We start from the raw sequence: 24980 nt of genomic DNA on the forward strand, positions 1-24980 counted from the left end.
CAGGCAACACCCAGCTCTACCTCACCACTGTGGTGTTGGGTGTTCTGACACACAGATGAGCCAACACAGTTGCATATGGTACAACGCTTCTTTATTTAAACTTACTATTTACAGTTTGGTCTTTGCACTCTGCACGTGGGGGGCTCCCTGCTTGTGGTGTTTTAACAGCTCTTTCTTGTTCCCTTCTCCCCAGACCTACTGACCACCAGGTGTCGTGCTCGTGCTTTTTATGTGGTTGGTGTTCTTGTCTGTGATTGGTTGTGGTGTTGTGTACTCTGATTTGCCTGTTAGTGTGTCCATCATGATGTGTGTGTTTGAATATCATGACATCCCCCCTTTTTACAAAGATATGTGCCTACGTGGTAATAAATATGATCGTGACGTGGGTGCATCTAAGAGTGTGTGTGTGTGTGTGTCGTGTGCACCATGTGCATATGACGGAACTATGTACATGGGGCGATGTCGGGTGCGTCACATGAATCAAGTTGTACCATAACATAACAGAAATGCGAACGAGAGAAGAAGAAAAAAAAAACTTGAACAGTTGTCCAGTCAGACGACATCTGGAACGATAAACAACAACAGGTTATCATGTAAAATTGTGCAACTTGTTCAACATATGAACTGTATTATAAGTCCAGTCTAATGGGCTTGCGACGAATTCGGGTTGACCGCCTCAAGGGTGGATCAAGAACCACCGGCTGCTGTGCAGGCATGGCCATGGGTGGCGATGGAAAGGGCGTGATGTGCGGCAGCTCCACAAAGTCATCCTCGGAAGCCTGTTGAGGATCTGGCGTGCTGTGTGGCTGTGAGCGTGGAAGTCGGCGAAGGGCGCGCCGATTGCGGCGACGCACGGAACCATCCGGCATGCGAACCAGGAACGAGCGAGGAGCCACTTGTCGGAGGACTTCGGCCGGTGCTGACCAGCCACCATACGGTTGATGGACGCGTACTTTGTCTCCGGAGGACAGGGGGGGCAGGTCCGTCGCTCGTGTGTCGTACCGACCTTTCTGGCGATCACGCTGCAGTTGCATGTTCCGAAGAACCGCCTCATGGTCTGTTGTCGGTGCCAGGACGGAAGGTACCGTCGTCCTGAGGGAGCGACCCATTAGTAGCTGCGCTGGCGAGAGGCCCGTGGATAACGGGGCCGATCGATAGGCCAGCAAGGCAAGGTTAAAGTCCGATCCGGCATCAGCCGCCTTGCACAGGAGCCGCTTGGCGATGTGGACACCCTTTTCAGCCTTCCCGTTCGATTGTGGATGCAGAGGGCTGGATGTCACATGAGTGAAACCATATGCTGCGGCAAAGGACGACCATTCACGGCTGGCAAAACAAGGTCCATTGTCTGACATGACAGTCCTTGGAATGCCATGGCGAGCAAACGTTTCCTTGCAGGCCCCAATGACTGCGGACGACGTCAGATCATGGAGAGGCATGACTTCCGGGTAGTTTGAGAAGTAGTCTATAATAACAATGTAATCTCTGCCGAGCGCGTGAAATAGGTCAACCCCCACCTTCGCCCAGGGGGACGTCACCATCTCGTGTGGTAGAAGTGTTTCCGGAGGTTGCGCCGGCTGAAACCTCTGACAGGTTGTGCAGTTGAGCACCATGTTGGCTATGTCTTCATTAATACCCGGTCAATATACCGCCTCCCGGGCCCTTCGTCTGCATTTTTCGACGCCCAAGTGGCCTTCGTGTAGTTGATGAAGAATCATCTGGCGCACGCTGTGCGGAATAACGATCCTGTGCGATTTCATAAGGACCCCGTCTATATTGGTGAGATCATCTCGCACATTATAAAACTGGGGGCACTGCCCTTTTAGCCACCCTTCCGTCATGTGGCGCATCACTCGCTGCAGAAGGGGGTCAGTCGCCGTCTCTGCGCGTATGTGGGCCAGACTAGGATCATCAGCTGGCAGATTTGCTGCTGTCAGAGTCACGTGTGCCTCAATTTGACGCACGAACCCCTCTGCATCTGGTGGTGTGCTCACTGCTCGGGAAAGAGTGTCCGCCACGATGAGTTCCTTCCCCGGAGTGTAGATCAGTTCAAAATCGTACCTCCTGAGTTTAAGTAAGATGCGCTGGAGGCGAGGAGTCATGTCGTTCAGGTCTTTGTTAATGATGTTGACCAGGGGGCGGTGGTCAGTTTCGACCGTGAATCGTGGCAGGCCATACACATAGTCGTGGAACTTGTCCAGTCCAGTTAACAAGCCCAGGCATTCTTTTTCGATTTGCGCGTAGCGCTGTTCGGTAGGGGTCATGGCTCGTGAGGCATACGCAACCGGGGCCCATGATGACGTGCTGTCTTTTTGCAGGAGTACCGCTCCAATACCAGATTGGCTGGCGTCTGTTGAGATCTTTGTAGGGCGAGTCGTGTCAAAGAAGGCCAGCACTGGTGCCGTGACCAGTTTGTGCTTGAGCTCCTCCCATTCCCGCTGATGCGATTGGTGCCAGTTGAATTCCGTCGATTTTTTTACGAGATGGCGCATATTTGTTGTATGAGAAGCCAGGTTGGGAATGAACTTCCCAAGGAAGTTGACCATGCCCAGGAATCTTAAGACAGCCTTCTTCGAACACCAGTGAGTTAAAGACATCGGTTGCGTGCGGGCCTGCGTAGAAGAGGAGCATTGCAATCTTCGAGTCATCCGAGACATTCTGTTTTTCGGTGGCACGGATGTACAGGTCAAATCGCTGCCTGTAGAGCTTCCAGTTGGTGCCTAGGTTCCCCGTGACTTGCATCGGCTGCGGTTTGCCGGTGTGGTCCATGTCCAGAATGGCAGGTTAGTAGGCAGGTATCGATCCACTCCTGTACCATGTGGTGTTGGGTGTTCTGACACACAGATGAGCCAACACAGTTGCATATGGTACAACGCTTCTTTATTTAAACTTACTATTTACAGTTTGGTCTTTGCACTCTGCACGTGGGGGGCTCCCTGCTTGTGGTGTTTTAACAGCTCTTTCTTGTTCCCTTCTCCCCAGACCTACTGACCACCAGGTGTCGTGCTCGTGCTTTTTATGTGGTTGGTGTTCTTGTCTGTGATTGGTTGTGGTGTTGTGTACTCTGATTTGCCTGTTAGTGTGTCCATCATGATGTGTGTGTTTGAATATCATGACAACCACTACCTCACTCGAATCCTCTACTGTTGCTAAGTTATCAAATGACTTACCTGACATTGATTCCTGAATGACGAGAAATTTCCATCAATGCAACATTGCAAAGACGAAAGCCGATAACTTATTGGACTTGATGCTCGGGCAGATAATGAATTGCTGCTCTGTTAAATCACACAACTCTGGTTAAAGCGCCAATTCCACTTGCTTCAGTATGGCAGCCTTCACTCTGGTGCGTAACTCTTGGACCTGGCTAATTTCAGAATGAATGTGTAAAGGTCTGTCTCAATGTCTGGAGACCTTCTTCGAGGATAAGCCCTTGTTGAAAGGTGGGCTCAGTCATCACGGTTTATCCCCTGAGAAGGATGATGAGATGTCACCCTCACTGGGCTGTCATGATATGCAAACATGCAGCTAATGAACACATAGAATAGGACACGGCCAATGAGCAGTCAGGACACTCAGGGGTGGTATCTCACTATAAAAGAGATGAGGCACTCACACCCCACCTCTTTCCACAGACCAACATCTACAGAGTGAGACAGGGTGTATCCTCAGCGTCACACCCCAGCATGTGGCTTAGAGCAAGGCTGGTTCAGTTAGACTAAGTTACTACATTTCGATTAGCAGAGAGTCAAACCCATTGAGAACTGTGCTAATAGTTCAATAAAACTCATTGAACTCACTTCAAAGTCTGGAGCATCTTTTACTCAAAACTGCATCAAGTGGCAGCTTGTGTTATTCCAAATTACATAACACAACATGATACCAGGTGTCGGTTCAATCTAGTTAGTTCAACTCAGCAAGATCCGTGACGACCAGCAAATGTATACCGGCACAATGGAAAAGATTCCGGCTCCTCACCAGCTCAGGACCTCCGGCAATCTCAGTGCCAACTGGCGGACATTCAAGCAGAAATTTCAGCTTTACGTCAAAGCATCAGACCTCACTGGTGCGCCTGATGCACGGAAGATAGCTCTTTTCCTCACCACAGCGGGTGATCATGCCTTGGAAATATTCAACTCCTTTCATTTTGCCGAAGACCAGGACAAGACAAAGTTTCAGGCCATCCTGGACAAGTTTGACAGCCACTGTGAGGTGGACATCAATGAAATCTTTGAGCGCTACATATTCAAACAGCGTCTACAAGGTAAAGATGAATCCTTCAACTCATATTTAACTAACCTTAGACTGCTAGCGCAATCCTGCAACTTCGGTGATATCACTGGCTCCATGATCAGAGACCAAATCGTTTTTGGAGTTCACTCTGATCCTCTGAGAGAGCAGTCACTGAAGATTAGGCATATCACCCTGCCAGTCGCGATTGAAACATGCACAGTGCATGAGCACGCTGAAAATCGCTATTCCCAGTACAAAACGGCAGAAAATGATAGACTAGCCTCCCACGAGGCGGAGAGTGTGCAGGCCATCTCTCGGATGCAGCGCCTCAGCATTTGATGAAAGCAACCATTTTGCGCCCTCTTCCCAGGGCCCGACGCGTGCGCGATGCGAACGGGATAACGAAGCGGCCGAAACCCGCACTGTGCAGGTGCAGACGTCTGAGAACCGCACTGCACATGTGCAACGACGCACGGAGTATCAGGATTCCGACGTCATGACGTGTTCGAACTGTGGCACCGCCCATTTAAAGAAACACTGCCCTGCAAGAGGCAGATGCTGTTTAAACTGCGGGAAGCCAGGCCACTATGCAGCCCTGTGCAGATCTGCACCACCAGTCAGGAGCCAGTGCCCAATTCCGACGACGGCGCATCCGGAGTGTGCAACAACGCCTACAGGATTCTGATCCCGGCAGTGCAACGGATCCAGATGATGAATGTCTGGACAACGCCTACCATGTGGGCATTATTACAATGTGTGAATATGCCACACCAGACTCATCGCAAGTCCAGTCAATCCTAGCTGTGGATTCCGAGGACGAATGGCGAGCAGTGGTGAAGGTCAACCACTGCCCCATCCAGTTCAAGCTGGACACAGGTGCCTCTGCCAACCTCCTCCCACAGGCAGACTTCAGACGCATTATGAAGCCCCCCACGGTCCTTCCAGCTGCCTGCAAGCTCCTGGATTACACCGGGAATGCCATCACGGCAGCGGAATCCTGCCATCTGCACGTATCCAACTGACACACGCAAGCACGGTTACGGTTTGAAATTGTTAAGCCGGACAGGGCATCCCTACATGCCCCGATTCAGCTCCCCGACCCGATCCAGATCCCAACCAATCCCCTGACACATCCCCTCAAGCTATCCCCGTGACCCATTCCCCCGATCCATCCCTGTGATTCGTCCTCCGGACTCATGTACCCCGGCCCATTCCGGCCAACCTGTGCACCCTCATCAACCCCACTGACGCACACCGATTCAACCCCCAACCCACCCGGCCCATCCCCCTGACCAAGCCACCGGATAATCCACCCGACCTATCCCCCCACCCAACTCCCCAACCCGTCACCCCCACTCATCCCCCCAACTCATTCCCCCGACTCATTCCCCCGACTCATTCCCACCGACTCATTCCCCCGACTCATTCCCCCGACTCATTCCCCCGACTCATTCCCCCGACTCATTCCCCCGACTCATTCCCACCGACTCATTCCCCCGACTCATTCCCCCGACTCATTCCACCGACTCATTCCCCCGACTCATTCCACCAACTCATTCCCCCGACTCATTCCCCCCGACTCATTCCCCCGACTCATTCCACCAACTCATTCCCCCGACTCATTCCCCCCGACTCATTCCCCCGACTCAGTCCCCCGACTCATTCCCCCCACTCATCCCCCCTACTCATTCCCCCGACTCATTCCCCCGACTCATTCCCACCGACTCATTCCCCCGACTCATTCCCCCCGACTCATTCCCCCGACTCATTCCACCGACTCATTCCCCCGACTCATTCCCCCGACTCATTCCCCCCGACTCATTCCCCCGACTCATTCCCCCGACTCATTCCCCCGACTCACTCCCCCCACTCATCCCCCCTACTCATTCCCCCGACTCATTCCCCCGACTCATTCCCACCGACTCATTCCCCCGACTCATTCCCCCGACTCATTCCCCCCGACTCATTCCCCCGACTCATTCCACCGACTCATTCCCCTGACTCATTCCCCCCGACTCATTCCCCCGACTCATTCCCCCGACTCATTCCCCCGACTCATTCCCCCGACTCATTCCCCCGACTCATTCCCCCCACTCATCCCCCCTACTCATTCCCCCGACTCATTCCCCCGACTCATTCCCACCGACTCATTCCCCCGACTCATTCCCACCGACCCATTCCCCCGACTCATTCCCCCCGACTCATTCCCCCGACTCATTCCCCCCGACTCATTCCCCCCGACTCATCCCCCCGACTCATTTCCCTGACCCATCCCCACCACCTGAAAAACCGAGTCATCCCATTTTGGCAGGAAGAGTAAAAAAGCAGCTTGTCATCTAAATGGTGAGATTGCAGAGCTCTGAGGTGCAGAGGGATCTGGGTGTCCTAGTGCCTGAATCACAATAGGGTGTCATACAGGTACAGAAAGTAATTAGGAAAGCTAATAGAACGTATTGATGTAATTTGGAAGCAGCTCAGAGAAGGTTTACTTGACCAATACCAGGAATGGGTGGGTTGTCTTACAAGGAAAGGTTGGAGAGGTTAGGTTTGTATCCACTGGAGCTCAGAAGAGTAAGAGGTGGATGTGGAGAGGATGTTTCCTCTTGTCAGAGAATCCAGAACTCGGGGTCACTGTTTAAAAATAAGGGGCGATGAGGAGGTTTTATTTCTCTCAGAGTACCGTGTGTCTCTGGAACTCTCTTCCTCAAAAGGCAATAAAAACAGAGTCATTGAAATTTTTTGAGGCAGAGTGAGATAGGTTCTTAATCAATTGTTTAACAAGGGGGTGAAAAATTATCGGGGTCGGCAGGAATGTGGGGTTGAGTTTACAATCAGATCAGACATCATCTTATAGAATGACAGAACAGGTTCGAGGGGCTGAGTGGCCTCCTCCTGTTCCTAATTTACGTGTTCGTATGGTTCTGATTTCTGATTTCCTCAACCCTTGTGTTCTGGAGTGATCCGATCCTCTATTAAAAACCTCACAAGAAACTCGAGGTGAGGTAAAACAAGAGGGAAGGTTTACCTTAGACACACACAAAACACGGGAAAGGGTTTCACAACGTCTGCCCCTTTTGAATGCGTACAATAAAAGACGGACAGGGGAAAGAAAGACATTCAGGGCCATATGACGATGAAAACTCGAGTCTTGATTTTACGTGAATCCAGATTCAAAAGTTCAATGGAGTACACCTTCAGAGGGTGATGGGCTGACTGTTGCAGGGTGATCAGTCTTTCCAGAAGTGAGAACACCCACGATGGGAGAAGGTACGGAGAGAAGAATTCATTTTGAAGGCAGAGACACAGGGGCTCCAATGTTTCAGTAGCTTACATTGCAGATGTGGGTCCGGCAACTTTAAACCTGGACATGGCCCCTTTGTGCTGCGACCTGTTAGGTGTAGACTGCCTGGGTTCAGCACTACATGACATAAACTGTCTCCGTGTGTGGACCTCCGGCTTAGAAATGTAAAGGGTGTTGGTGCATTTCTTTGATTTTCTGCAGTCACTCGAGCCATTTGTGTCTCTTTAAAGATAATGAGGTCCCCGCTGGTTTCTGAAGGTCTGGAATTCTTCTGGTATGAGTCATCACCAGCCAGGCATGTCTGGGTAAAGCCTTTGTCCATTTTAAAAATATAATAATTTTATATAGTGGCCAGGTTGATGTCGATAGGCAGCACGGTAGCACAGTGGTTAGCACAGTTGCTTCACAGCTCCAGGGTCCCGGGTTCGATTCCCGGCTTGGGTCACTGTCCGTGCGGAGTCTGCACGTCCTCCCCGTGTGTGTGTGGGTTTCCTCCGGGTGCTCCGGTTTCCTCCCCCAGTCCAAAGACGTGCAGGTTAGGTGGACTGGCCACGCTAAATTGCCCTTAGTGTCCAAAAAAGGTTAGGTGGGGTTACTGGGTTCCGGAGATAGGATGCAGGCATGGGCTTAAGTGGGGTGCTCTTTCCAAGGGCCGGTGAAGACTTGATGGGCCGAATGGTCTCTTCTTGCACTGTAAATTCTATGATTCTATGATATACATTTATTTTTTTCTCCTCCTCTTCTGGACACACTCCACCATTGGGGCAAAATGAAACGAATCCCATTTCAGTGGATTTTTTTTGTGTTCTTAGAGAAGGATGAACAGGAAGTGTTGAAGTGTGCGGGCATTCTCCCACGCACACTGGCACATTAGACACACAGTTAGAGGGGGAAATGGTGGTTCCCTGCTGCATGAGGAAGTCTATTCGGGACAGTTCCCTGCTGTATGGGGAAGCTTATTTGATGCTAGAGTTCTGACTTCCCTCTATTGGGGGTCAGGTATTCCAACCTCCTGATTAAGTGTATTGGTAAAGGTCCTGGGGAGGTTAGAGGGTTGTTAGCACTCAGGGAGTGAGCAATGTTCGAGCTGCTCTGGGCGATCCGCGAGAGAGTGCTGGACATCTCATATCAGGATCAGAGCGCGGAGCTGCTGTTGTCCAGCCTAGTTCCTGTCTACCCACTTTGATAACCTGTTGTGGTTGTGCGGCCCCTTTAAGGGGGCGGGCCTGGCATCCCATGTGAGCGGCCCGGGGCAATCATGTGGGAGTGCGCAAACCCCGGCCAATAGCGAGTTAGTGCGGGGCCCTGTGAGCAGGGGCCCTGTGAGCAGGGGCCCAGGCCGGGCCCAGGCAGTGTGGATCCTGGAGCCGGAGACACAAGACCTATCTTATTGTGTTCTGTACCTGTATATATACCAGTCTTTGCCTTTCGTCACTAAACCCCCTTTGGTACTTGTTATAACCTGCCTGCTTACCATTGGCTGGGGACTAATGACAATCCCACAATCCTGTGGGAGTATGAGCTTCCCCAATGAGAGGGGCAGAGAAATCATTAGCAGACTCCCTGTATAAATAAAGCTGGCCCGTTTGGAACCAGCAGGAAGGAGTAAGCAGCAAGTGAGGCTGCTGCTGTTATGTATATATATGTTATTGTAAATAAATGTTATTTCTTTGTATCCTTGAAACTTGTGCTGGATTCTTCGTGGCCCTCACAAAAGTACTGCTGGAAACCCCAGAGTGTTTCATGGAGTCATAGCATCATATAGCACAGAAAAGGCCCTTCGGCCCGTCACTGCTCAAACACATCCACCTAACTATACTAATCCCATTTTCCAGCTCTTGGCCCATAGCCTTGTATGCCCTGGGATTGCAAGAGCACATCTAAATACTTCTTAAATGTTATGAGGGTCTCTGCCTCCACCACCCTTTCTGGCAGCGAGTTCCAACCCCCCAATGTCCTCTGGGTAAAAAGGTTTTTCCTCACATCCCCTCAAAACCGCCTGCTCGTTAATTACCTTAAATCTAAGCCCCCTGGCCATTGACCCTCCACTAAGGGGAAATGTTTCCTCCTGTCTCCTCTATCTCTGCCCCTCACAATTGTATACATCTCAATCATGTCCCCCCCTCAATCTCCTCGAGCCACCACACCTTGTGGACTCAGGTTTCCGAACCCGGAGCTTGGGGTTCGGCTTAGGGTCAGGAGAGTGGGGTGTTTTAAAGGGACCTTGGCCCCCTTTGGGGTCCGGCTCAGGTGCAACCACAACTGGGGAGCTCCAGGGTGTGGTGCTCGGGGTTTTCAGGTGGCAGGGTAGCAGGCAGGCAGTCAGCTGGTGAACTTGGGTCAGCCTTTTTGGGCCGGGAAGGTGGCCTTCTGCCAGGGGCCTCTCCCATCCAATACTGAAGATGACTCCAGGGCTGTCACCTGGTGGGAGGTTATGGATCATTTTAAAGGGGGTGGTTAACTGTGTCCAGTCCTCTTTCCAATCGTGCAGGATGGATGGTGGGCAGGGGGTCCAATCTAGTTAAGGTCCCTCTGCTGGCCTGTTGTGTGCTGGGTTCAGTGTCTTTTGGGACGCTCCTGCCCTCTGGTGGATGATCAGGACAGCATTACCCTTGCTCTTTCTGGGCCAATTTGGGAAATTCTCTGCTCCACATTTAAATTCGCCATGAAGTGTAATCATGGTTAATTCCCCCTGTCTCCTTTCCATATCCTTTGGAATTCCCTCTCTGTTTTGTGAGCTTTTAATTTCATCTCCAGCATCTTTTGCTGGTGAGCCTGTTCCCTTTCATGTTAGAATCATAGAATCCCTACAGTGCAGAAGGAGGCCATTCAGTCCATCGAGTCTGCACCGGCTCTTGGAAAGAACACCCTACTTAAACTCACACCTCCACCCTATCCCCGAAATCCAGTAATCCCACAGCTCCTTTTGGACACTGAGGGGCAACTTAGCATGGCCAATCCACCTAACCTGCACATTATTTTTGGTCTGTGTGAGGGAACCATAGAGACAAAGTTGAAGATGCATGACAGTACTTTGAATGCGAGCATTTGCAGATAATTAAGTCTTTACAGAGCCAGAGAGAGGGGTAACACCAGGTTAAAGAGGTGTGAATTGTCTCAAGCCAGGACAGTTGGCAGGATTTCGCAAGCAGATGGTGGGGTGTATGTAATGTGACATGAATCCCAGGTCCCGGTTGAGGCCGCACTCATGTGTGCGAAACTTGGCCATAAGTTTCTGCTCTGCTATTCTGCGTTGTCGCGCGTCCTGAAGGCCACCTTGCAGAACGCTTACCCGAAGATCAGAGGCTGAATGCCCTCGACTGCTGAAGTGTTCCCCGACTGGAAGGGAACATTCCTGCCTGGCGATTGTCGCGCAATGTCCGTTCATCCATTGTCGCAGCGTCTGCATGGTCTCACCAATGTACAATGCTTCGGGACATCCTTTCCTGCAGCGTATGAGGTAGACAATGTTGGCTGAGTCACATGAGTATGTACCGCGTACCTGGTGGGTGGTGTTCTCACGTGTAATGGTGGTACCCATGTCGATGATCTGGCACGTCTTGCAGAGATTGCCATGGCAGGGTTGTGTGGTGGCGTGGTCAAAGCCATCCCCTATGGACAAGCCCTCCATATACACAGGATCTGCTCAGACAAGGAGGAGCGTAACAGATATCTACAGATGCTGAAAGATGCCCTCGTACGAACGGGATATGGTGCTCGACTCATCAATTGACAGTTCCAATGCACCACAGCAAAAAACCGCACCCACCTCCTCAGAAGACAAACACGGGACACAACCGACAGAATACCCTTCGTCGTCCAGTACTTCCCCGGAGCAGAGAAACTATGACATTTTTGCCACAGCCTTCACCACATCATCGATGAATACGAACATCTTGCCAAGGTCATCCCCACACCCCCACTACTTGCCTTCAAACAACCGCGCAACCACAAACAAACCATTGTTTGCAGCAAACTACCCAGTCTTCAGAACAGCGGCCACGACACCACACAACCCTGAGAGATTGTCTCTCTTTGCTGCCAAAATGATTCTGAAACCCCCTCAGGTCCCTAAACCATTTCAGTGTGAACCGATCCAATCACCACCTGTTACCGGGCAGGACACAGCTTTTTGGGCCAATTCATTGGCCATCAGCAAAGTCAATCAAAGCGAGTCATCACTGATGCCGAGCAGATTTTTCCTGCTTGAATTAAAGGCACAAGCCAATGCTTCTGCTTGAGTTAATGATACAGGCTGTATTAAAGTCACATGTCCATTACTCATCCATGGATCAAAATGGTAATAGCAAAAATAAAAGAAAGGGGGAATAAGGAAATAAACAGGTGGAAAACGTGAGGGACCCTTACAAGGGGAAGAGGTTAACCAGGGAAAGAGGAGACCAAGGGGCACTCTGTGTGTGAAGCCGCAGGACATTGCGGCAGAGTTAAATTAATACTTCTCATTGGTCTTCACTCAGGAGAAGGAGGACGTAGAGAATTCAGGAAATGGGACTGTGTGAACCTTGAGACGTTTGACATAGGAAGTGAGGAGTTATTGGAGGCTTTGGCGGGCTTAAAAATAGACAAATCCCCAGGCCTGGATGAATTGCATCCCAGGCTGGTGTGGGATCATGGCTGATCTAATGTGATAATCCTCAACTCCACTTTCCCGCCTTATTCCCATAACCCTTGATTCCCTTACTGATTAAAAATCTGCCTATCTCACCCTTGAACATACTTAACGACCCAGCCTCTACAGCTCTCTGCGGTAAAGAATTCTGCAGATTCACTACTCTCCGAGAGATAAACTCCCTCATTTGTGACTTAAATGGGCGACCCCTTACTCTGGGGTTATGCTCTCTTGTCCTAGACGCTCCCACAAGGGGAAACATCCTCTCAGCATCTATCATGTCAAGCCCCCTGAGAATCCAATTGTTTCAATAATTGTTAGAATCCATTATTAAGGAAGTAATAACAGGACATTTTGAAAGTCAAAGCGCAATCCATCACAGTCAGCATGGTTTTATGAAGGGTAAATAGTGTTTGACTAATTTACTAGAGTTTTTGGAAGATGTAACAAGTGGATAATGGGGATCCTGTAGATGTAGTGTATCTGTACTTCCAGAAGGCATTTGATAAGGTGTCGGACAAAAGGTTAATACACAGGGTTAGATCACATGGAATTAGGGGTAGTTTATTCGCTTGGATAAAAGGCTGAGAGAAGGCAGAGAGTCGGGATAAATGGGTCTTTTTCTGGTTAGCAAGACGTATCGCGTGGGGTGCCACAGGGTTCAGTCCTCAGGCCCCACGTATTTACAATAGGTGCGATTCAGCCGGAAAATGACTGTGTGCCATTTTGGGTGAAGTTGGCAGGGTGTTTGAAGCCCACTGAAATGGCGACATCGCAACTTGTATTCACCCACACTTAGTGCAAAAACTGAGCCCCCACGTGAAACGTAGCATGCCTGACTCCCTCACCATCTGATTGGCCTGACTCGTGTCTCAGCTGCTCACCGCTAACAAGGAAGAGCTGCTTTTAAATGCTCCATTCTCACTTGACGAATGTGATATAAAATACTTAGTTTAAATATATTAGTTACAGTAATGTAGATATAGGCCGGTCTAATTCTAGTGAGTTCACAGACAAAGGATTTCAGAAACCATGGCAAGGAAGGGGGAGTGGTGTCTGGTAGAGGAGGAGAAAAGGATGCTGGGTAACAAGAGGCCCAGGGTTAAGGAATGAGAAGTGAGCCAATTAGGATGTATGGCCAGGTCAGGCGGGGTATAGGATGACCTATGGGAATCGTGTATGTGAAACTTGATGCCATTTGAATGTATTTGCAGAGATCCCTTTGTCTTGGATCTCATTCGTTTCCAAGGGGTCCAGGAGACTGGTTCTGTGTTCTGTGTCCCTGAGAAGCGAGTCAGACTTGCAAGTTGGTTAAAAATAAATAATACTATGCCTACAAATCCATCTCGAGTTTTATTGAGGCCAGACTGACGGGTAAAGAATTCAACATTTGTCACACTCACTCCCAGTCAAGACACAAGGATGTTCCTGGCTTTGGGGATGCCAACCTGGCCAGGTTTCTCGACGCAGTGGATGAAAGGTGGGGCCTTGTTCCCCTGAGGGGGTCAGAGGACCAACAGCTGGATCAACAATGCCACCTGGGAGGCAGTGGCAGCTGCAGTGAGTGCGGGTAACACGACCAGGACAACGGTTGTCAAATGTAGGAAGAAGGTGAACAACCTCCTTCGAGCGGCAAGGGTAATGTACCACCTCTCCCCTGGCATCAGTCCCGCTTGCCACCCTTCAATTTCCAAACCCCCCCACCCTGCCCACCCCTGAATCGCTGGCAGACACCTCGCACCTTACCAACATCTGGCCTCCAAGTTTGTTCCTCAGAACCGCCTGACACCCACCATCACAACCCCTTCATGCCGACGCACGGTGCCCACACATGTTACCTGCTATCGACCCCCTGACCCATCAAAGGTGTGGCTCACAATGTCCTTTCTTTGACCCCACTGGACAAGATAGCCCTTAATAAATGGTAAAGGACCAAGACCGGGGGGGGGTGGAATCTCAGAGACTGAGTCATTACCCCCATGAAGAAAGGGTGCTAGAGATAGCGGGGATGCCTGCGGAGAGAGCAGTCACTGACAGCGAGGTTGGCCTGTGCCAGAGAAGTAAGGATCCACTGCCCCTTCACCCAGATGACCTGTTTCAAGTGAATTGTTGATGTCCCAGACAATTATCCTTCCCTTTCACTGACTACATGTCCATTGTCTTGCAGGATCACCATCTGATGAGGCCGGGCTATCCTGAGTCGCCGCTACCTCTCGAACATCTCGGAGGAGAGCTCTGAGGAGATCACCACTGAGGTATCACAGCTATCCCCCCCCACCTTCCACCATCGCAGAAACACACACACCTCGGTGGGTGAGATTAGCAGACAGGCTTCTCGGGCACCATCTAGTAAGCCCCACACATCTGCTGCTGCTGCTGATGCACATCAGTTGGGCCTGTAACTGCTATCTTCCATCCAAGGGAGACAGCAGTCAGAGGTCTGCTGGATCCCAGGACACAGCTGCATCCTAGCCAGATGTCAAGCTAGGGTGGCGACCGCACTGCAGAACCTGGAGCACGACATCCGCCCCTTGAGTGGTGGTGTCCAAAGCATAGCTCAGTCTGTGATGACCATGGCTGAGGGCCTCGGCATCATGTCCCAGTCAATGTGGGACATGCCCCGGCCACAGGTGGACATTGCTGAGGTACTCCAGAGCCATGGCCCAGTCACTGAGGACCATGGCTGAGGGTTTCGACACCATGGTGCAGAGAATGGGGAACCTCCAGGATTGGCAGAATCAGATGACTGAGAGGCTTCTGGAGCTCACTCCAGCTACCCCTTTTTCCCATGGAGTCACCCAGGGCCTACAGGCACCCTCAGGGAGGAGGAAGCACTAGAGCCCCTCCTGGAGACTGTCAACAAGGAGACTTTTCAATTCCAGATTTTTATTGAATTCACATTTCACCATCTGTCCAGGCTGGATAATATAAGGTGGTCAAAGGTATTGACAAAGTAGGCAATATAGAGCGAGAGGTTACAGTGTTAGTATAAGGGGTGGCAGATTTAAATCAGAAATGAGGCTACCCATCCCCTCCCAATCTCCTCCCCTCGCCTCATCGCCTACCCTCCTACCTCTCCTCCCACTCACCTCCCCTCCTCTCCCACTCTCTTCTTCTCCCCTACCACCTACCCCTCTCCTCCCCTCTGATGCTTCTAGCCTCCCCTCCCACTCTCCTCCCCTTCCACCCTCCTAACCTCCTCTCCCACTCCCTCACTCCTCACTTCCCACCATCTTGCCTCTCTCCACCCACCCTCCTCCTCTCCTACTCTCCTGCCCCACCATCACCCTCCTACCCACCCCTCCCCTCCCACGATCCCACTCTCCTACCCTCTCCCGCCTCCCACCCGCTTATCCTCCCCTTCCAACCTACCCTCCAACCTCTCCCCTCCCTCTCACTCTCCTCCTCTTCCATTCTACTACCCTCCCTTCCCACCATCCTATCCCTACCCTTCCAATCTCCTCCCCCCCCCCCTATCCTCCCATTCCAACCTCCTACCCCTCTCCTCCTACCCTCCAATTTCACTTCCCCACCCCTCTAACTCTCCTACCTTTACCTCCCACCCTCTTACCCTCCCCTCCCACTCTCCTACCCTCCCACCCGCCTATCTCTGGCTTCCTCGCCCCTCCATCACTCCCCTTATTGGTTGGATGACTTGTGATGCCCTTGCCTACTCAGTGTTGTGGTGGTGTTGCTAAGTTTCTCTCTGACCTCATGGCTTGGATTGTGAGGTCAGTTTGTTTCCTTCCCGACAAACCCTCTCTCATTATCTGACACCCTCATCAGTTGTGTAACGAACCTTTGAGAACAGAAAAATGAGAATGTTTTTCAGAACTGTTTGTGATGGATCCTGCAGGCATTTTAACTCCAGGCCTCAGAAAACCATCCAACTAGTTAAATTTTCTTTTCCCATCAACTCTATTTTCTTTTATTTGAATTCTCGGTCAGTGCTGTTTGACAATGACGAAGAGGTAATATCATATGCGATATGAGTTGTCTTTGTGTTTGTGACTATGATGAACAACTTTAGTCCTTTATTGGGAATAGTGTGACCTAATTAACCTGTACCATCTCATCAGCACGTAGTTGACTTGGTAAATTGGTGCTGCCTCATATTTTACCTGGTTGCTGAGTGAGGCCAGCTCTGAAGTCTCTGGAACTCTAAGGGTGATGCTTCTGGAAGGAGCACTGTGCTTATCTGTCCCTGTACCTCTTTCTAAATATATGGCCATATTCTCCAATTCACCAGCCACCTGTCTCTCGGGATTCTATATTCCCGTCGCTTTTCAATGGGATTTCCCTTGAAGCCAATGGCACCAGGAAACCCATGGGCGGGGGTGAGCTGCGAGCGGGAACAGAGACTCGCAAGGGCCGGAGAATTGCATATTCGGAAGTTCCTGAATGCCTTGTTTTCGGTAATCTCTGTACACTATAGAAAGGAACTGATTACACTATAGAGAGTGCAGCGAAGATTCACTCGGATGTTGCCTCAGCTGGAGCATCTCAGCTATGAAGAGAGGCTGGTTAGGCTGGGGTTGTTTTCCTTAGAGCAGTGAAGGCTGAAGGGGGAACTGATTGAGGTGTGCAAAATCATGAAGACAGAGATAGGCCGGTTAGGAAGGAATTTCTCACCTTAGTAGTGGGGTCAATTACTAGGGGCCGTAGATTTAAGGTAAGGGACAGGAGATATAGATAAGAGGGTATTTGGTGAAAAACCTTTTCACTCCGAGGGTGATGTGAGTCTGGAACTCACTGCCTGACAGGATGGTGGAGACAGGAACCCTCACAACATTTAAGAAGCATTTATATCAACACTTGAAATACCATTGCATATGGTAGCACGGTGGTTAACACTGCTCCCTCACAGCACAAGGGACCCGGGCTTGATTCTGAATTTGGGGGACCGGCAGTGTGGAGTTTCCACGTTCTCCCCGTGTGCGCGTGGGTTTCCTCTGGAAGCTCCAATTTCCTCCCACAGCCCAAAGATGTGCAGGTTAGGTGGATTGGTCATTCGAAATTACCCCTTAGTGTCCAGTGTTGGACAGTTTAGCAGTCAGAGGCGAGGTTATGTGGATAGGGCGAGGAAAGTGGGCCTAGGTAGGGTGCACTTTCAGAGGGCCGGTGCAGACACGATGGGCCGAAGGTCCTCTTGTTGTGTTGTACAACTCTATGACTCTAAAAACATACCCTGGGTCAATTTCCAATATAACTTCATGGTGGCAGAAGTGACTAATCGGATTGCGATGTTTATGCATCCAAATCATTCTAGGAGTCTGGGGGGAGATTTGTGTAGCGTGCTCCTATCAGCAATCCATAACTACATCAATCTTGTCACTGTTCAGATAGGTCCTCACATTCATCCATTACTGGACGGACCATGCTGGCCAGGCTGAACGAGCCAAAGGTTTCACAGTGGTTGCTGGATTCCCCTGAATGCAGGGTGCCATCGACTGCACCCATGTGGCCATCAAAGCTCCAGCGGGTCAGCCTGGTGCCTTTATCCATATCCATGCACGTCTAGTAGTGGGAATTTTGGGATTAGTGATCAGAATATTATATCAGTTTAGGTTAACTGCTGCACCGGAGAAAGAGAAGTTGATTGAAAGTGAGCCAATTTCAGTGGGACAAGAACAGGTTCTGCGCCAAGAAAATTTGAATTATAGGTTGGGAAGCAAATTTTAATGATGCAATGGGGTACCTTTCAAAAGGAGATAGTTCAGGTAGCATCGAGGGAAAGATAGGGCGCACAAATTCAGAACTGCTTGGATAACGAGAGAGAGTAAAATAAAGCTGAACAAGAATCACAGACATCAGGGCCGGGGTTCTCCCCTACTCGGCGGGGCGGGGGGCCCCAGCGGGATGGAGTGGCGTGAACCACTCCGGCGTCGGGCCGCCCCAAAGGTGCGGAAGCGTACCTTTAAGGGCCAAGCCCTCACCAGGGGCTAGGCCCGTGCCGGAGTGGTTGGCGCCCCGCCAGCTGGCGTGGAAGGCCTTTGCCCCCACGCCAGCCGGGGCCGTAGGGACTCCGCCGGCTGGCGGAAGTCGACGCGTGCGCGGCTGCTGCTGTCATTCCCGCGCTTGCGCAGGGGGGCGGGTCACCTCCCCGTTGGTCATTGCGGAGGCTGTGGCCGACGCGGAGGGGAAAGAGTGCCCCCACGGCACAGGCCCGCCCGCGGATCGGTGGGCCCCGATCGCGGTCCAGGACACCGTGGGGGCACCCGGTGGGGTCAGATCGGCCCGCGCCCTCCCCAGGACCCCGGAGCCCGCTCGCGTCGCCTGGTCCCGCCGGTAAGGGAAGTGGTTTAATTCACTGCCGGTGGGACCGGCATTACAGCAGCGGGGCTTCGGCCAATCGCGGGCCGGAGAATCACCGGGGGGGCCCGCCGAACGGCGTGGTGCGATTCCCGCCCATGCCGAATCTCCGGTGCCGGAGAATTCGGCGGCCGGTGGGGGCGGGATTCACGCCGCCGCCTGGCGATTTTCCGACCCGGCGGGGGTCGGAGAATCCCGCCCCAGGTTGATAATACAAGGGAGAGCCAGAATCTAGAACATTCCAAGGGAAGAGAAAAAAGGAAATCAGAAAGGCAAGGAAAGGGATTGAGACGAGATTAGCAGGTAACTTACAAAACAATTCAAAAGCCTTCCATAAGCACATAAATAATAATTGGGCAGTAAGATGGGGGCTGTGGTTGCTTGGGGCCCAGATAGGGGACTGAATTATGGAGGGCGAGAGCATAGCTGAGGTGCCAATAATACATCAGTGCCTCCAGAGCAGTAAAATACAGGGCTTTGGTCCAAATGCTGGGGTAGAGCGAGGCAAAGGATGCGCAGAGAGAGTTGGGGGTGTGGGGAGAGAATGGGAGGTCTGGGAAAAGAGTGGGGGCGGGGGGGGGGGGGGGGAATGTGTGCAGGAAGGGGGGTCGGGAAAGAGAGTGGAGGTGTTGGGGGGAGGTGGGGTTTCAGTGGGGAGAGTGAGGGTGTAGAGGGGAGAGTGGGGGTGTAGAGGGGAGAATCATGATATACATCAGCATATCATGGTGCAATCACACACACACTGGCACATTGCTGGACATACAGTAGGACCAATCAGCATACACAACATCGCAGCCAGTCACCAGTGAGAGCACACGCACTATAAAGACAGGGGACACCAAAGTTCGCACGGATTCTAGCAGCAGCCACCTCAGAGCACAGAGCTCACAGCCTGCCTCTCAGACATTCACCATGTGCTGAGTGCCTCACCTAGATAGTGATAGGACAGGGTCCACAGATAAGCTAGTAATGCACGTACCCAAGCTTACAGTATGATATTACAGTTGAGTTGTTCATAAAATAGAGTTACACCATATCCAGCCGTGTTGACCTGTTGGTAGACCAGAACACCCAACACGACAGGGAGAGTGGGGTTTGGAGGGGAGAGTGGGGGGTGCAGAGGGGAGAGTGGGGGTGCAGAGGGGATAGTGGGGGGTGTAGAGGGGAGAGTGCGGGGTGTAGAGGGGAGAGTGCGGGTGTAGAGGGGAGAGTGGGGGGTGTAGAGGGGAGACTGGGGGTGTATAGGGGAGAGTGGGGGGTGTAGAGGGGAGAGTGGGGAGTGTAGAGGGGAGAGTGCGGGTGTAGAGGGGAGAGTGGGGGTTGTATAGGGGAGAGTGGGGGGTGAAGGTGGGAGGGTGGGGGTGTAGAGGGGAGAGTGGGGGGTGTAGAGGGGAGAGTGGAGGGTGTAGGGGGAGAGTGGGGTGTGTAGAGGGGAGAGTGGGGGTGTAGAGGGGAGAGTGGGGGTGTAGAGGGGAGAGTGGGGGTGTAGAGGGGAGAGTGCGGGTGTAGAGGGGGGAGTGGGGAGTGTAGAGGGGAGAGTGGGGGTGTAGAGGGGAGAGTGGGGGGTGTAGAGGGGAAAGTGGGGGGTGTAGAGGGGAGAGTGGGGGTGTAAAGGGGAGAGTGGGGGGTGTAGAGGGGAGAGTGGGGGTGTAAAGGGGAGAGTGGGGGTGTAGAGGGGAGAGTGGGGGGTGTAGAGGGGAGAGTGGGGGTGTAGAGGGGAGAGTGGGGGGTGTAGAGGGGAGAGTGTGGGTGTAGAGGGGAGAGTGGGGGTGTAAAGGGGAGAGTGGGGTGTGTAGAGGGGAGAATGGGGGTGTAGAGGGGAGAGTGGAGGGTGTAGAGGGGAGAGTAGGGGTGTAGAGGGGAGAGTGTGGGTGTATAGGGGAGAGTGGGGGGTGTAGAGGGGTGACTGGGGGTGTATAGGGGAGAGTGGGGGGTGTAGAGGGGAGACTGGGGGTGTAGAGGGGAGAGTGGGGGTGTAGAGGGGAGTGTGGGGGTGTAGAGGGGAGAGTGAGGAATGTAGAGGGGAGATTGGGGGTGTAGAGGGGAGAGTGGGGGGTGTAGAGGGGAGAGTGGGGGGTGTAGAGGGGAGAGTGGGGGGTGTAGAGGGGAGAGTGGGGGGTGTAGAAGGGAGAGTGGGGGTGTAAAGGGGAGAGTGGGGGTGTAGAGTGGAGAGTGGGGAGTGTAGAGGGGAGAGTGGGGGTGTAAAGGGGAGAGTGGGGGGTGTAGAGGGGAGAGTGGGGAGTGTAGAGGGGAGAGTGGGGGATGTAGAGGGGAGAGTGGGGGTGTAGAAGGGGAGAGCGGGGGGTGTAGAGGGGAGAGTGGGGGGTGTAGAGGGGAGACTGGGGGTGTAGAGAGGAGAGTGGGGGTGTAGAGGGGAGAGTGGGGATGTAGAGGGGAGAGTGGGGAATGTAGAGGGGAGATTGGGGGTGTAGAGGGGAGAGTGGGGGGTGTAGAGGGGAGAGTGGGGGGTGTAGAGGGGAGAGTGGGGGGTGTAGAGGGGAGAGTGGGGGTTGTAGAGGGGAGAGTGGGGGTGTAAAGGGGAGAGTGGGGGGTGTAGAGTGGAGAGTGGGGAGTGTAGAGGGGAGAGTGGGGGTGTAAAGGGGAGAGTGGGGGGTGTAGAGTGGAGAGTGGGGAGTGTAGAGGGGAGAGTGGGGGTGTAAAGGGGAGAGTGGGGGGTGTAGAGTGGAGAGTGGGGAGTGTAGAGGGGAGAGTGGGGGTGTAAAGGGGAGAGTGGGGGGTGTAGAGGGGAGAGTGGGGAGTGTAGAGGGGAGAGTGGGGGTGTAAAGGGGAGAGTGGGGGGTGTAGAGTGGAGAGTGGGGAGTGTAGAGGGGAGAGTGGGGGTGTAAAGGGGAGAGTGGGGGGTGTAGAGTGGAGAGTGGGGAGTGTAGAGGGGAGAGTGGGGGTGTAAAGGGGAGAGTGGGGGGTGTAGAGGGGAGAGTGGGGAGTGTAGAGGGGAGAGTGGGGGTGTAAAGGGGAGAGTGGGGGGTGTAGAGTGGAGAGTGGGGAGTGTAGAGGGGAGAGTGGGGGTGTAAAGGGGAGAGTGGGGGGTGTAGAGGGGAGAGTGGGGAGTGTAGAGGGGAGAGTGGGGGATGTAGAGGGGAGAGTGGGGGTGTAGAAGGGGAGAGCGGGGGTGTAGAGGGGAGAGTGGGGGGTGTAGAGGGGAGAGTGGGGAGTGTAGAGGGGAGAGTGGGGGGTGTAGAGGGGAGAATGAGGGTGTAGAGGGGAAAATGGGAGGTGTAGAGGGGAGAGTGGGGGGTGTAGGGGGTAGAGTGGGGGGTGTAGAGGGGAGAGGGGGGTGTAGAGGGGAGAGTGGAGGGTGTAGAGGGTAGAGTGGGGGATGTAGAGGGTGGAGTTGAGTTGTAGAGTGAAGAGTGGGAGGTATAGAGAGGAGACTGGGGGGGTTTACGGGGAGAGTGGGTGCTGTAGGGGCTGGTGGGCGGTGTAGACGGCAGAGCGAGGGGTGCACGGGGAGAGTGGGGTTGTACGGGGAGAGTGGGTGCTGTCGGGGCTAGTGGGCGATGTAGAGGGGAGAGTGAGGGGTATACGGGGAGAGTGGGGCTGTCGATGGGAGAGTGGCAGTGTAAAGGGGAGAGTCTGGGGGTGTAGAGAGGAGAGGGGGGGTGTAGAGGAGATACGGGATGGAATTTGGACAGCTTGATTTGCATGTTCATCAGAAATGTTGGGGTTGTTGGCACTGGGATGAATTATCACCAAACTACTCCCAGTTCTGCTGACTGAGCAAGCTGCCCTTTGACCTCAGTTGCTCCTGAGCAACGCACTAAGATGTAAATTGAAATGTTGTGGTTGATTGGAAGCAGCAGTGAACGGGATATTGGAGAAGGGTTAATCATTCTTGAGAGTTTCTTCCCTTGATGGGGGTCTATCCTCTCCAGTTGTTGGGAAATGAGGTGGGACACGGCGCTTAACATCAATTGGCCTCCCAGGAATGGGCCGCCACTGGAATGCAAATAGAGAAACAAGTTTGGAGAGCCCAAGAATCTTTCTCTTAATGTTATGTGTTTGCTTCTAGTATAAGTCCGTTGACGCTGGGCTATTTGGAGGGATATTGATCGCTGAGCCCCCTGTTGCTGAGCCGTATGTTACAACCTGGTGGAAGCAGTTGCTTGCAGGAGGGACCGCTGGAGCTGTATCCCGCACTGTGACTGCCCCTCTCGACAGACTCAAAATCTACATCCAGGTAAAACATTGAAAATGGTGGGAACCAGGAACTTAGGCAGGATTCTCCGTTCGGCGAAGCCGAAATCACGTTCGGCGGTTAGCCGGAGAATCCGTTTTCATGCCGAAATCGGGGACACCGCTGTTTTTCGGAGGCTCCGTCCCCTCAAAAACGAGGTACTCGAGGAGTATGCCTCACGCCATTGGAACGGCCTCCGGACGTCACCTGAGGCCCTCCGCTGATGCTCCGCCCCCGGTGGGCCGACTTCCCGATGGCGTCGGTCGCGTGTCCTCTCAATTTTCGGGGACCTCGCGTGGCGGCTGCGGACTGTGCCCAGCACCACCACAGTCGGGGTGGGGTCGGGCGGGGGACAGTTCCGCTGGCAGGGGGTCTTCAGCGTGGGCTGGGGGGGGGGGGGGGGGACTGGTGGCAGGTGGTCCGCGGGTGATGAGGGGTGTTACAGGGGGACACTATCTGGCAGGCCGGGTCCGCGTGCGGCCAGCGTCATGTTGTACGGCGCGGCCACCAGAGGCCGCCGCTGTTCGCAGGTACAGCCATGGACCTGGCCATTCTGTGTCCTTATCTGCAGGTAAAGCCGGGGACTTTACGTGGCCCACAAGTTCCTCACTGATACTTACGGCCCTGCAGTATTCAAAGAGCTTTCATTGGCTGGAGATGGGGCTTCTGGCCCTCAATCGGGTGTAGTCTCTTTTCAGATAACTCTAGTGCCAGCAACAACAGAAGCTGCAGTCCTGGACTTGGACTCAAAGCAGTCGCCAGAGTCTCAGTCCTAGAAGTGTGGGACCAGTTATGTGTGAGAGTGTCCAGGGAAGGGAGCAGGTAGAGGGCAGTTGGAGTGTTGGTGGAGAGGCGGGGTGTGGGGTTGGACAGAAAGTCTGCCTGTATGTTAAACCAGGATTTTTGATAACATTACTACAACAAAATCATATAAACATTTCCAGCATTCATCATACAGTAGTTAGAAGAGGTTGTGATTCAGTGGGCAGCACGGTGGCGCAGTGGTTAGCACTGCAGTCTCACGGCACCGAGGTCCCAGGTTCGATCCCGGCTCTGGGTCACTGTCCGTGTGGAGTGTACACATTCTCCCCGTGTTTGTGTGGGTTTTGCCCCCACAACCCAAAGATGTGCAGGCTAGGTGGATTGGCCACGCTAAAATTTGCCCCTTAATTGGAAAAAATGAATTGGGTACTCTAAATTTAAAAAAAAAGAGGTTGTGATTCAGCTGCTACCTTCATCTGGAGGTACCTTATTGAACTGGGAATCACAGATTTTACAGACGGATATAGATAGGCTAGGAGATTGGGTCAAAATTTGGCAAATGGAGTTTAATGTGGATAAGTGTGAAGTTATCCATTTTAGTCAAACAAATTATTTATTATCTAAATGGAAAGCAGATTCAAGATGCATCTGGGCAGAGGGATCTGGATGTCTTTGTTCATGAATCGCACAAAGTCTGTATGCAGGTACAGCATGTAATAAGAAAGGCGAATGGAATGTTAGCGTTTATTGCAAAAGGACTGGAGTATTAAAGTAGAGAAGTGTTGTTGCAATTGCATTGGGTGTTGGTGAGACCACATCTGGAGTATTGTGTCCAGTTTTGGTCTCTTGATTTGAGGAAGGATGTTGTGGCATTGGAAGTAGTTCAGAGGAGGTGCACTAGGTTGATTCCGGGGATCAAGGGGTTGACGCTTGCGGAGAAATTAAACAGCTTGGCTTATACTCGCTGGCATTTAGAAAGCTGAGAGGGACTCTGATCAAGGTATACAATGTACTAAAAGGAATTGAGAAAGTAAACGTAGACCAAATGTTCCCCCTTCTGGGACAATCTAGAAGGAGAGGTCACAGATATAGGTTGAGAGGCGGTAGATTTAAAACTGAGATGAGGAGGAACTACTTCTCGTAGAGGGTGGTGAATTTGTGGAACTCGCTGCCCCATAGTGCAGTGGAATCCGAATAATTAAATGGTTTCAAGAGGGAGATAGACATATTTCTGATTTTTAAAAAACGAGTGACAGGGATATGAGGAATAGGTAGAGAGGTGGTTTTGAGACCAGTAAGAAGTCTTACAACACCAGGTTAAAATCCAACAGGTTTGTTTCAAACACTAGCTTTCGGAGCGCTGCTCCTTCCTCAGGTGAAGAGACCAGGAAGAGATCATCCATGATCTGACTGAATGGAGAAGCAGGCTCGAAGGGTAATTGTCTATTTCTGTTCCTAATTCCTATTTTCCTATGTTGTACACCGGACAATCCGGCAAATAGGTCCTCTATTAATGGTAAGGGATAATGGTCAGCACACAACACTGGGTT

At 52.3% G+C, this 24980-nt stretch overlaps 1 protein-coding gene across 1 annotated transcript in view; it reads left to right on the forward strand.

The window, feature by feature from the left end:
- Positions 1 to 24980, forward strand: part of LOC140387051 (mitochondrial adenyl nucleotide antiporter SLC25A24-A-like) — a 150116-nt gene that overhangs the window by 21262 nt on the left and 103874 nt on the right. The window contains exons 2-3 of the mRNA XM_072470062.1: positions 16018 to 16132; positions 22504 to 22671. Of these exons, the coding sequence (XP_072326163.1) occupies positions 16018 to 16132; positions 22504 to 22671 (283 nt within the window). The remainder of the gene's footprint in view (positions 1 to 16017; positions 16133 to 22503; positions 22672 to 24980) is intronic.

The sequence above is a fragment of the Scyliorhinus torazame genome, chromosome 12, assembly GCF_047496885.1.
Source record: "Scyliorhinus torazame isolate Kashiwa2021f chromosome 12, sScyTor2.1, whole genome shotgun sequence".
Lineage (NCBI taxonomy): Eukaryota > Metazoa > Chordata > Chondrichthyes > Carcharhiniformes > Scyliorhinidae > Scyliorhinus > Scyliorhinus torazame.